The 13,841-nt window shown below is 40.1% G+C and overlaps 1 protein-coding gene across 10 annotated transcripts in view; it reads right to left on the bottom strand.

The window, feature by feature from the left end:
- Positions 1-2,108: 2,108 nt before the first annotated feature.
- The window catches only part of ALPK1 (alpha kinase 1), a 125,100-nt gene continuing 113,367 nt past the window's right edge, over positions 2,109-13,841 (bottom strand). For 6 of the 10 annotated variants that reach the window (XM_082462761.1, XM_082462762.1, XM_082462759.1 and 3 more), the window contains 5 exons: positions 11,353-13,486; positions 8,812-8,965; positions 5,402-5,564; positions 3,945-4,131; positions 2,109-2,775 (listed from right to left, as the gene is read on the bottom strand). In XM_082462761.1, the coding sequence (XP_082318887.1) occupies positions 2,576-2,775; positions 3,945-4,131; positions 5,402-5,564; positions 8,812-8,965; positions 11,353-13,486 (2,838 nt within the window). In that variant the 3' untranslated portion in view covers positions 2,109-2,575. Of the gene's footprint in view, positions 2,776-3,944; positions 4,132-5,401; positions 5,565-5,961; positions 6,176-8,811; positions 8,966-11,352; positions 13,487-13,841 lie in introns of those variants that run through there. The other 4 variants (XR_014263913.1, XR_014263914.1, XR_014263912.1 and 1 more) reach the window with 4 other exon arrangements.

Raw genomic sequence — 13,841 nt, 5'->3', positions numbered from 1 at the left:
TTTTCTGCAGGATTTTACATTGTCGAACACTCCTTATATTCTTTTCTTATTAGTTTGTTTGATGTAAATCTTGGTTTTCATCATCTCTATCTATCCAGTCCTTTGGAGTTTTCTTGGTATTTTTTCCTTTATACGATCTTACATTTAAAGAAAATATTTGGAGATTTAAAAATATATACAAAAGGGGAAAGACTAGTGTAATGAATTCTTATGTACCCTTCTCCTTGCTTCAAGACTATCAAGAAAAAGCTAAGCTTCTTTCACTTTTTTTTGGCTTTAGTATTTTTAAAAGACGTCACTTCGGGCTTTCCTGGTGGCGCAGTGGTTGAGAATCTGCCTGCCAATGCAGGGGACACAGGTTCGAGCCCTGGTCTGGGAGGATCCCATATGCCACAGAGCGACTAGGCCCGTGAGCCACAATTGCTGAGCCTGCGCGTCTGGAGCCTGTGCTCCGAAACAAGAGAGGCCGCGAGGCCGCGATAGTGAGAGGCCCGCGCACTGCGATGAAGAGTGGCCCCCACTTGTCGCAACTAGAGAAAGCCCTCGCACAGAAACGAAGACCCAACACAGCCATAAATAAATAAATAAAAAAAAAAAAAAAAAAAAAAAAAAGACGTCACTTCATTAATTTTATCTAACACTCAATACACATTAAAAATCCCTAATTGTCCCCAAAATGTTATTTTATTATTGATTTACTGTCCCACTTTTATTGATGATTGATTGAGGTGTAGAGTCACCTCATTATAACAAGAGACACTCCTCTCACCAGGAAATTCCAAGGGATTTAGGAGCTCTGTGCCAGGAACCAGGGACAGAGACAATATATATATTTTCTGATTTTTCCAAATGGTGGATAAGGTTGGTATAGTGAGCTAATTTGCTTATTTCCTTTCTCAAATGGAAAACTTTAAGTGCTTCACTATTAATTATGATATTTCTTTTTAAAAAAAAGTTAAAATACCCTTTATCTGATTCAGAACGTTTTCCTTTATGCCTAGTTTGCAAAGAGCTTTTTTTAAACATAAACTGATTTGTCTACATCTTCGAGATTATAATATGATTTTCCTCCTTTATTTTGTTAATAAAATAAATTAAAATTTTTTCTTTAATAAACTTTTGTTAGTTTGGGTTTTTCAAGAAACAAATGCCAAGAAGGGATTAGACATATAAGGTATTGATTGGGAGAAAAGACTGTAAAGGATCGATGGGAGGGAACAGGAGTATGCAGGAAGACCATGATGGAGGTCTGGCACTGTGAAAGGAGAGGGCAAACAGAGGAGGACTGGGCAGGAAGAGTCTCAACAGAGACCGCAGCAGAGTTCTAAGAAGGTTCTGGTCAGGCCAATGGGAAGACCTTGTGCATAGTCACCCATTAGAAGTATTTAGAGCCTGGCATCCTTACTTTACTTAGTCACTGGCTGAGAGCACACTGGGGGAGCATGACTTCAATTGTGAACACAGTGGTGGATCGAGAGGGGTGCAAGCTGGGGGTGTCAGTCAACTATACTCCCCATATCAGGAGATCTGAGTGGTTCTCACCTGCTCCATTTGCAATTATGAAAAGACATGTGCAGTAAACTCAAACTGAGAAAGGTATAACTATTTAGAATTCAGAAACTTCACGTATGTAGGCCTGAGTCACATCACTAGGTAAGGCGCTCAGATTTGCTGAGGTAATAGTTAAGGGAAATTTAGAATGAATAGTGGAGGAGGGAGAGAGTGTGCACCAGTTGCAGCCCCGAAGACTAACTGCAGTAAGGGAGTATCTCACCAATCTTCTTTCTGTAAACTTCTTTCGGTGAGATCATGGAGGCGCTGATCCCCAAACCTGTGTGAAGCACCAGATCTGTGTGGTGCAAGGGCAGACTGTGGTGGCCATCAAAACGCACCGTCTTCCCTCAGACCTCTCACAAGTGTAAATGCACTAGAAGAAAATATGGGAGGATTAAAAATAACAAAACCCAGAGTAGGGAAGATCTACGGAAGACATATAACCTAGAAGCCACAAAATAAAAGACTGATGAATTCAAGTGCATAAAACAAATTCTGCATGGAAAAAAGTTTCATACAAAGTCAAAAGACAAACAAAAAAATTGGAACGCATATCACAAAGGCCTGAATTCTTTAATATATATATAAAGAACTCCTAAATCAATAAGAAAAACACCAATAGTATCAGTCTTGATGGACAGTGACAAAAGCTCCAAAATTTCCATGGCTTAAGACAGAGAAGTTTATTTCTCATATGTGCTTTCTGTCCATCGTGGGTCAATGGGGCTCTTTCCTGTGACTTCCTCATTGCAGGACTTATGCTGATGAGCAGCTATCTCCTGGTGTACTCTTGGTAACTGCGCAGAGGGAAAGAGACTCTGCCCTGGTGCTGCCCTGGCAATTTAATATGGGCCTGAAAGTGATACTCATCAATTCCTCTCACAAATCATTGGCTGGAACCAGTCCCACGTTCCCACCTAAACCCAAGGGACCAGGCTGTGCCATAACTGGTGTCCCTGGAAGGAGGGGAGAGCCCGGCATTGGTGAGTAGCACTAAGTGGTCATTATCACTCTAGATGGTCTATGAATTATTTGGTTTCTCAATTGAAGGTCTTGTCAAAGAAAGTCGATGGCATATTTCATTACATTCCACATGCTGGTTATTAAAGAAGTAAAAAATTCCTCTCTTTCCAAAATTGGTAGTGACATCTTTCTGATCAACAGAGTGAATCTGGGGATCTGTGAGGTAGATGAGCCCTTTTCCATTACCAGTCACCCAACCTAAAAGAGAAATACATATGTCTGAGAATTAAATCCTCTATAAGTGTCAGTAAAGTGTTTCTGAAAAATATATATATATGTGTAATATATACAAGACACTTTAAAAACCTGGTCATCCTCTGGTTTATGATAAATAAATTTCTGTTAAGGGATTTGGTGTTGCATATTCCAATTACTGCTTTAAGAAGAATAATTAAATATTGGGTAATTAAATTTGTCAAATATGACATACCAGACCCAGGAATTAGAGAGCAATAACATGCACTTAGTATAATTATTAAATCACAATATTTTCATGATTCAGAAGTTTCTTTAATGCTTCACTCATTAATTCATACATTCCTCTGTTCGTTTAACAAATATTTATTGAGTGTACACACTGTATAAAACACTGTTTGGGGTGCTGGAGATACAGCAGTGAACAAGTTAGTAAAAAATCTCTGTACTCATTGGTGTAACATTCTTGTGAAGGGGGACAGATTAATAAACAATATAAGTAAGTAAAATATGTAATATAACAGAGTGATGATAAATGCTATGAAAGGGGGATAGAAAAGATCTTGGAGGATGGTCATAGAATCTTTACTAGAAATAATTATAATAAAACTCATTTATCATTCAAATGAAGTATAGAATAATGGCTAATAATTCTGATAAATAAAATACCAAACTGAAACAAAATTTAAATGTTAATGAAGATTTTAAAGGAAGTTAGATTCAAGTACACACAGCTTTCTGTTCCATAATGATTCTAATTATGAAACCCAGTACCACACCTGTAATAAAGGTAAAGAGCTAGAGGAAAGAAAGTGTGGAAAGACTTTGACACATTAAAACATGCAGTCATAAGAAACCTACATCACTCAAATCCACTTGAGTGAAATTTTAAAAAATGCTGTTACGGATTTGCTCTAGAATGAAGCCCAAGAGAATGTGAGCCAGATCTTCTCACTGATTATTTGACACCTTAGACACTTGCAGAAAGCTTTAAACATTTTTTTCTAGGCATCATTTGCTACATACAGCAAAATTGATTAATTTAATTTCAAATAGTAGCCTATGCACTGAACAATCTATTTATTAAATAATGATTAGTAGAGCTAGTTACAAAACCTCACATTTACATATAAATAATACTAAAAACAAAAAAAGAATTCTGTTTCACATACCTTGTAAATCGACCACAACATCTCTATGATTGGAAAACTCATAAGCAAAGTGGCCGTAAGCCAAGCCATATTCTGTGGCTTTGTATTCTGTTTTCACCACTTTCGTGTTATTTGACAATTTTACAAATTCTCCCAGTATGTAAGGTTCCACACTGACACATCCTTTTATTGTCTTGCCCTCTAAAATCTGAAAAGTAGAAATGGGAGACAGTGTAACAGTGGTGAAGGCCATGGTCTTTGCGGTCAGAAGATCTCAATTTGAACCCAGGCTTTGCCACTTAGGAGCACTATTACTTCTCTAGATTTTGGTTTCCTTATTTGTAAGGTGGGTGTAATAATAGCTATAGGACCATTAAAAGGATTATATGAGACCATGCATGTAAAGTGCTTAACATGTATGTGGCATATAATGGAACCTAAAATTTTTATTATTCTTTTATTAAAAAGTGCAAATAAAAATTAGTCCATGAAGTGACCTACCCTAGGGGGCTGGCTTGCAAGGGCATGTAGCTAGATCCTGCACTGTGACTCTGGGTTGCAATATCAGCTCAAGCATTTTTGTGCAATGTGATCTATTTTGTAGACGGTAGATCTATTTTGTTTCAAAGGTTAGAGTTAATGTTTGTTAAATGCCCAGCATAGTGCTTCACATAAAGAAATTGCAAAATAGATAATAACTATTATTAAATAAGTAACAAAATATGGGTCTAAAAATATCTCTGGCCAAAGTAAAAAAAAAAATTCTTTAGGGTGTAAATGTGCTAAGATCCAACATCTTTGGGGAAGCAGGGTATTCTTAATCCAAAGAAGAGAAATGTCAGTGGGGATGGGTGCCTTTGCATATTTAAACAGATATCATAGTGAAGAGGGATTGGTCTCAATGGCCCCAGAGGGAAGAGCTACAATCCAGGTAGAAATTAGAAGATGACAGATCTGGGCCAACTTCCTAACAACTGGAATTATTTAAAGTAAAAAAACAAGAATTATTTTTTTCTCACTGAAGGTGTTTAAGCTATGGCTTAGTTATCACTTGATTGCAAGGGGTGGGGGGTCAATGAATATGAAACAGGATATATGCATCATGTTGAGGGAATAATTTGTATTAGATATGATCTTTAGGGTCCTTTCTCTCTCTCTAAAGGTACAAAGACAACACAAAGGAAAAGTATACTAAAAATGCTAACTCGACCATGAGGGACCAGGTACCAGGATCAACAGATCTTCAAATGTGACTTGAAGGATCCAAATGATGCATCGGGGTACAGAGGGTCACATTTCCTACATATCTTACAAGTAGTGAAGCAGATGAAGTAGACGAAGGAAGCTGGTAACTGAGTTTATTGAATTTTACCACAATGATGGTGGAGGTAGATGAATGGTAGGTTGGCAATAGAAATCTAGCCTAATATATATTTACAGTCCTGCTTAATCAAACTCTTGGATTTCTTTAATCTTACCAGTAATATTGAGGATGGTATGTAGAATATCTGTGTATGAATCTTTTGTTCATAAAGTCTCTTGTTAAATTCTGTCACATAGTGCTGTGCAGTCATCTGCCTCTCCACATCGATGAAGTGGTGCCAGAGCCCCTTCTGCTCCTTATATTCTTTCCCAACATATCTGTGAATGGAGAAAAACCACACAAAGAAATGCAAAGTGATCCTACGATACAGTAAGAAAGATCAAGAGAGATATGCACAAATGCTTGAAAGACGTTACTCTTTCTCCGCCTTAGATTGTTAATGTTATCTTATCTCATGACTCAAATAATTTTGTAAGAGCCACCTGAACAGTGGAACATAATTCATACTAGCTGACTGATGGTTAAGCCTATGTGTCAACTTGATTTGTCCACAGGGTGCCCAAATATTTGGTCAAACATTATTCTGGGTGTTTCTGTGAGGGTGTTTTTGGATGAGTTTAACATTTAAATCAATAGACTGAGTAAAGTAGGTTGCCCTCCCTAATGTGAGTGGGCCTCATCCAGTTGAAGGGACAAATGGAACAAAAGGCTGACCTTCTTTCGAGTAACAGAGAATTCTTGCCTGCTTCTGAGCTGGGACAGTGATCTTTTCCTGCTTTGGGACGTGAACTGAAACATCATCTCCTCTTGGGTCTCAAGCCTGCTGGCCTTTGGACTGGAACTACATATCATCAGCCCTCCTGGATCTCCAGCTTGCCAACTGCAGATGCTGAGACTTGCTAGCCTCCATAATTATGGGAGTCAATTCCTAAAAATAAATCTCTTTATATATATATATATACACACACACACACATATATATATATGTACACACACACACACACACACACACACACACACACACACACACACCTTACTGGTTTTGTGTTTCTGGAGAATCCTAATACATTGACCCCAGATGATACTGATTTTAAAGAGAAAGTGTCCACTTAGTGTAGCAGTTCACCAGACTTCTTTGGTAAGTCAAGGGAGAAAGCATGGGTACTGGAAAGCGCATGGACTCTGGAAGCAGATCTTTCACTCCCTGCAGCATGACCTTATATTAGGTCAACTAATCAATCTGAAGGCTTCCTCTACCCTTTCCTTTTATAATTACTTCATCTGTACAAATACTGTTTTCCATCATCACCTATTATGTGCACAAACAGCACTTTCTATCCTACTTGGGATTCATTGTGATTTCCCTATTTGAAGATTAGTATATTTTGGCAGTTCTGGAAAATTGTCAGAAATCATCTATTAAAATAGTAATTCTTTTCTACTTGCTCTGTTATCTTTTTCTGGTCAGATGTATGTTAGACCCTTTCACTCCATCTTCCCTGTCTCTTCTTCTCTCTTTTATTTCCCAACTCAGATCCTCCTATCATGTATCCTGGTATGTTAGTTGCTTAGGACTGCTGTAACAAAGTGCCACAATGTGGGTGGCTTAAACAACAGAAACTGATCTTTCTCACAGTTCTAGAGTCTCTAAGTCTAAGATCAAGGTGTCAACAGAGCCATGCTCCCTCTGAAGGCATTAGGGAAGGGTCTTTTCCAGGCCTCTCTCCTGGCTTCTGATAGTTCCTGCTTGGTGGCAGCATAACTACAATTTTTACATGCATTCTCCCTGTGTGTGTCTATCTCCAAATTTCCTCTTTTTATAAGGATACCAGTCATAGTGGATGATGGGCCTATCCTACTCCAGTATGAACTCATCTTAACTAATTACATCTGCAATGACTCCATTTCCAAATAAGATCACAGTCTGAGGTACTTGGGGTTATAATGTCAACTTGAATCTGGGGTTGGAGGGACACAATTATACCCGTAACACCTGGCTTCACCACTTTGACGTGTGAATTGGTGCAGGTTTCTTAACATCTCTGTGTCTCAGTTCCCTCATCTGTAAGATGGGGATAATAATACAGTAGTAACTACCACATAGGGTTTTTTGAGGATTAATTAAATTAGTATATCAATGACTTAAAACAGGGCTTGGGACATAGTAAGAAATGTACATGTTTACTATTATTATTATCATCAACAACCTTTTCAAGAAATGTATTTCTACTATTTAAGAGTCACCCAATTTCTCTCTTTTTTTCTCTTCCTATTTATTTCTTACATTTTTTTGGATTTGGCTAAAGATCAAGGTCTACATTAAATTAAAAGTCTTGCCTATAGGTCCTTTAAAATATGCATATGGTATAAAATTAGGCCTTAAACCCAATGAGTACCACCTGTGATCACTAATTTTCAGGTGAGTTTTTGCTTAAAGTTGTCATCAAGAACTAAGGCCAAACAAAAAACTTTCCAGGTTATTTGCCTCAGTGGGGGTGGCATATTTTTAAATAACCTATTTTTGAGCATGTAGCCATTCCTGCGTCCCTGCTTTATATCGGTGGTCTCTATGGATGGACCTAGAGACTGTCATACGGAATGAAGGAAGTCAGAAAGGAAAAAACAAATATCGTATATTAATGCATATATGTGGAATCTGAAAAAATTGGTATAGATTATCTTATTTACAAAGCAGAAATAGAGACACAGATGCAGAGAACAAACGAATGGAAACCAAGGAGGGGGCGGTGGGATGAACTGGGAGATTGGGATTGACATATATACACTATTGATACTATGTATAAAATAGATAACTAATGAGAACCTACTGTACAGCACAGGGAACTCTACTCAGTGCCCTGTAGTGACCTAAATGAGAAGGAAATCCAAAAAAGAGGGGATATATGTATACGTATAGCTGATTCACTTTGCTGTACAGTATAAACTAACACAATATTGTAAAGGAACTATACTCCAATGGGAAAAAAAACAAAAAATATATATATATATATCCGTGGTCTCTAAACTCATCCCCTTCCATGTGTAACTTCTGTCACTAGCTGCTCTCTCATCCCTCCCCTGCCCAAAACTTCTATGGAGGGTGTCTTAAGGATTCAGTATTCACTTACATCCCTGGATATGCTTCAATCCTGGCCTTAGAGGATTTTTCTGCCTTTTTTTGCAGGCTCACCCATTTACTTAGAAGTATGGCTTGCATAGTTTAGCCTTTCTTGCCAGCATTTTTAGGGACAGTGTTTAAGACTCTGTGGCCTGTCATATAGCCAGGAACACTATTTTTCTTATCTGTACAATGGGGTTTAATGTTCCCTAATGGGTTTGAAATCATGTATATAAAACATCCAGCCCAATGGCTGACATAATGTGGGTCCTTCATATATGATAACTGTTATTAACTAACTAATGAGGAGGAAAAAGGAGTTGAATTCTGAAAACATACATTTTAGCCATTTTTTCAGCTCTTTCAAAGTCTCATAAACAATTACTTAACAGAAGGGAAAAATTAGCCCTTTTTACATTAGTGATATAGGTGCTTTTAAGCAATACCTCCCCAGAGTTTCTTCTTGATGAAGATGATGCACCCAAAATGCATTCCTTTGTCTGCCTTTCTTCTTCACATTCAGGTAGTCCCCCAAATACACAACAGTTTCCTGGGCTGTCCACAGTTCAGATTTCTTGGAATATTTTAACAAAAGAGCATCTTGAAAAAAAGATAAGATTAATATTGATCTTATTTTTCAAAAAGATCTTACAATTCATGGATAAAACTGAAGTAACACAGGTCCCAGTCAACTTTTTAATATATTTTCTCAAACTTTATCCTCTTCTACGACTATTACTAAAAAGCTAGTGAAGTACGATAAAAAGGTAAAGCTTGAGAAATTACAATGAAGAATAGCCTTTGGTTCACAAAACCTCTTGTTTGTTATGGCAAGGTATTTAGGTCAGAGCTTCTGTATGAAAGTAATGGAAAATAAAAGGGCTTTTTAAACAGCAAAATCCCAGAGACCATCTTGGAACAAGTGATAAGTGTGTGCATTGTCTTCTAATTATCTGGGGACCTCAAATAATAGAGGCTGCTATCTATGCCAGATCACGCAGATAGAAATAAATTGAATAATTCTACCCCAAAGGTTCCTGGCAACTCCAGGAATCCTAGATTGCATATCAAAGTGCACCCTAGTTTTCTTTTACATATTTTAAGTTGGGAAAGTCCAGGAACTACTGAGAAAATATAGCTACTGTACAAAGATGCAAACTCAACTGAAAAAGGAGAAGATAAGAGGAAAAAGTAAGGGTTGTTTCTACCTTAAAGAAAGGAAGACCAATGCTAGCAAGAAAACACCTCTTTAAGGGGGAAGACCAACATGAACCCTAAGGAAGAAATGCAACATTTTGGGATCCAAGTTAAAGTGAAGTGAACAAAGACTTCCAGTGTCTAGGTTGTGATAAAGGGTAAATGAACAGGAGACTCGGGAGAGAAAATACTTAAAGTGAGATAAACCCACAGGTCTGGGATCGGGGAAGGGAGATGATGGGGTTGGGGAGATGGTGATCGTGGTTGGGTGACTCAATCAGAGAAGCTGGGGAAGGAAATGGAAGGTGAGCTGCTTGCACACACACATAGAAAGGGCAGTGAACTGAGGGAAGAAGCAAGGAGAGAATGCATAACTTGTTCAGTTTTTTCAACTTTGGGCCTTGCTTTCCTCCAATGTGTTTTTTCACCCATAAATTGGCACACAGACAAAACAATAAGGCAGCTACCTAACTCTCAGAAATGTGATTTTGAAACTGCAGAATCTCACAGTAAGCAGGGAAACCCTATTATTAGAAAATTTTGCTTCTTTTGGCAACAACCTGATCTGTCTTTTAGTCTGACTTCAAGGTAGCAGGCAAACCACTGAAATACTCTGAAACAGAAGTTCTTTACATTGGCTTTACACAAAGTCACTGGGGAGCTCTTAAAAAATAAGGATGCCTGGATCACATCACAGACCCATTAGACTGGAATCTCTGGGGTGAGGCACTCGAAGTTTAAAAAAGCTAAAAAGCCTCTTGGGAGATTCTCAGGACTTCCCTGGTGGCGCAGTGGTTAAGAATCCGCCTGCCAATGCAGGGGACACGGTTTCAAGCCGTGGTCTGGGAAGATCCCACATGCTGCAGAGCAACTAAGCCCGCGACAACTACTGAAGTCCGCACCTCTACAGCCCGTGCTCCACAACAAGAGAAGCCACCACAATGAGAAGCCTGCGCACCACAACGAAGAGTAGCCCTCGCTCGCCGCAACTAGAGAAAGCCTACGTGCAGCAATGAAGACCCAAAGCAGCCTTAAAAAAAAAAAAAAAGCCTCTTGGGAGATTCTCATGCCATACCAGTGTTGAGAACTACTTTAGTATCCAGTGCTCAGCAATCTACATAGTTTATTTCCTCTGAAATGCATTTTACAATAGTTTTTTTTCTCATTCAAATAATTCTTCAGTACCTTGGAGGGCATTACAATGTGACCCTCTGGGCTAAGAGAAGAACCTTCTTTTGTCTTCTCCCAGCTTCTCCACCATTGCTAAGCTGTGTTGGACATGCTGATGGCTGGGTGGCCCCAGCCGAGGCTTCCTGCTAGGGGAAGAGACCTTGTGCTGTTCCTTAAGCAGGAAGCAGTTGCTAATTGCACCTGATCAATCCACTGACTGGCAAGAAACCACTTAGGACAGGTGTGAAAATCTCTGCCCACTAGAAGGATGATGTGTAACTAGGTCAAACCCCATCTCCCTAGGATTTGAATGGGAAAAATACAGAAAAATCAGCTGGTTGGTAATGAGAATCAGTGGAGGAGACAAATGCGGAGTGTATATGGCATCCAGAGCTGTTTTAAGCCCTGACTGATGACTGCTCCCGAGTCCTGTAAGATTCTCCCTTACTGCCTTGTGTGTCTTTACAGCAGGGAAGAAGGTCCCTGAACTACACATTTCTCTATATATTCACAAAGCATAACAGGGGTCGATATCTTTCATGAGCTTTAAGTGACCTACATAACAAGAGCTTCAGAGGGCCCCGAACATGCAGAGATGCCTCCTGAAAGGCTGTACTTACTATGTGCTCCATGCAGTTGCCTGGACTTAAAAACTCCTGTATTCTCCAGTCTCTGGAACAGCCAATCGTGCCTCACCCCTGCCAAGAGTTTTTCAAAGTCATCAGGCTGCAGGGTGCGAGCCTTAAGGATCTTTTGCGTTGCCACTCCTGGCAATGAAACAAAAGAACTTCCACTGGAATTCAGAAAGGACCATGGGTTTTCTCCCTCAGAAGAACCACTGGAAATGCCGGGTGATTCCAACCACCATGCCGAGGACGAGCTGGAACTCTGGCTGCAGTTTAGCAGGTTTCCAGGCTCATTTGCTTCCTCTGTGGTAGTGCAGTCCTCGCTGAGGACAGGGATGGAAGTGTTACCACTTACCGAGGAACTGGGGATCTGGGCTCCCTGACCACGCAGCTGCCTCAGAGCACATGGTCTGTGAGAGCCATGCGTGCTTGCGGCGTGAACATCTGTGCTGTCCAGCAGTTGGCTCTCCTCATCCACCGTGGAGGCATCAGGGTCAATGCCCCGCTCTTTGACTGAGCCACCACTTTTCCCTGAGTCAGGATTTTGAACAAGCCAATGAGGAGTGAAAGTGCTACATGCTGTCATGGAACTTTTGCCCAGAGGCTCGTCCACAACTATGTGGAAGTCTACGGGCATATCTTCTGCTCTCTCTGCTGTTTCTTCTTCTGGGTCAACCCAGCAGGGGCTATCTTTAAATGTGGGACCTGCGTCTCCTTTGATTTCTTCTCTCTTCTCTTCTTCATGCCTGTCTTTGGCGTCACAGTTGATTCCTGGAAACTTATCAATTATTTCAAAGGTTTCTTCTTCTTGGATCGAAGGATATGTGGCCATGTTCTTGGGCCAACCAGAATCAGAAGACCAAGAAGCAGAACCAAATGAGGGTCTGGAATGAGTAGAAGTATTTCTGGACCTCACATTTCCGGCTTCCCACATACCTTCTGGAGCTCCTTTTAACAGTCCTGCACCTGAGGCCAACAAAGTGCCTGCTGTGTTATGAGGAGGAAAAGTTGTCAAGGCCACGGGTTTGTGTAGTTGACTTTGAGAAGACTCTAAACTGTCATCCCTGGACACCTGGAGAGAGAGACCATGAAGCTCTGAAGACAGTGGACGTACAGCTCTGCTCTCCCCATCGATCTCCAGTTCTTCTACCGGGGCAGTGGAACACCGAGTGTCCACGTGATGTTCTTCCTTGCTAGGCTCTCTTCTGGCTGACATATCATCAACATGGTAATTCACTTCCTCCCAGCTTGTAGAAGAACTACACCCTGATAACTTGCTCCAAGAACTGGAGCTCTGGCTGTTGCTCAGAGACTTGTTCAAAACAGCTCCCCCACCACTGCTATGGTCTGTTGACTCAGCCTCAGTCTCCACATCTTCATCCACGGAGACTCGAAATGCATCAGAACCGGCCCAGTTTCTCCTTCCTACCCTCCTGAGTTTCTCCCAACCATTCTTAGCCATTTGGGAGGAAGATATTACCATGCCTTTTTCAAAACGTGGTTTGTCCTCCGTAGTACTCACAGTATCTATGTTTTTTGTTTCTGTTTTTAGATCAGTGATACAGACTCCTGTTTTTGTACCTTTCTGTTTATTTTTGTTGCTTCCACAAGTGCTTTCAAATATTTCACACACTGAAGTGTGGTGCTGTGAATAGGTTTCAAGAATTTTTTGGAAATCCACTTGCCCATGCAAGATGGGTTTCTCCAACCCACACTTGAAACCCTCTGGAACATAAGACTTGTCATCTAAATTTGAGAAGCTTTGAACTTGTAACTGTTCCTTCACCCTGGTGATAACAGACATGATTTCCTGAGAGATAGCTTCTCTCTCCTGACTTCTGGAGGAAGTACTGAAAGTATACAGCTTTCCCATAGCTTCACTACAGAGCTGACTTGCTGTGTGGACCGTCTCCATCTCCCCATAGAGCCTCTGGTGCACCGTGGTGAGACCGAAAGCAGCTTTGAGAAAACTGTGGAGCTCCTGTTTTCCAGTAACTGGTTCATCACATTTCTTGGTAAGGAGGCCAATTTCAAAGGCCTCTTTGGCTTCACACAGATATGAATTTTTCATTCCTGGAGGACAGTCACTAGAACTGCTATATGACAACAGGCATGTGCCGCGAATATTCTGAGGAAAATACCAAATACAAAATCAGACACTGAATTGGAAACTGGAGGTGAATTAGGGAAAACTTTTCAGCCCTGGAGGACAGTCATTAGAAATATTATAAAAAAATAAACATGTGCCATGGAAAAATACAGAAACTACCAGCTACCATCCTCCTGTACCCCTGATACTTTTTGATCAAAGACGATAAATTTGTTATTGTTGCTATTGTTAGTTTTAGCAAACAGAGTCTACACGTGGAATGTGGACATAATAATTTTGCTATATACAAACACATCATTTGTTTAATAATAGTCGAAACAACAGATTAGTGGCTTCCAAACCCCTCTGTGCATTTGAATCGCCTGGGCAGTAT

The sequence above is a fragment of the Balaenoptera physalus genome (assembly GCF_965194825.1).
Source record: "Balaenoptera physalus genome assembly, chromosome: 5".
Lineage (NCBI taxonomy): Eukaryota > Metazoa > Chordata > Mammalia > Artiodactyla > Balaenopteridae > Balaenoptera > Balaenoptera physalus.
This window is presented reverse-complemented; position numbering and strand designations above follow the sequence as displayed.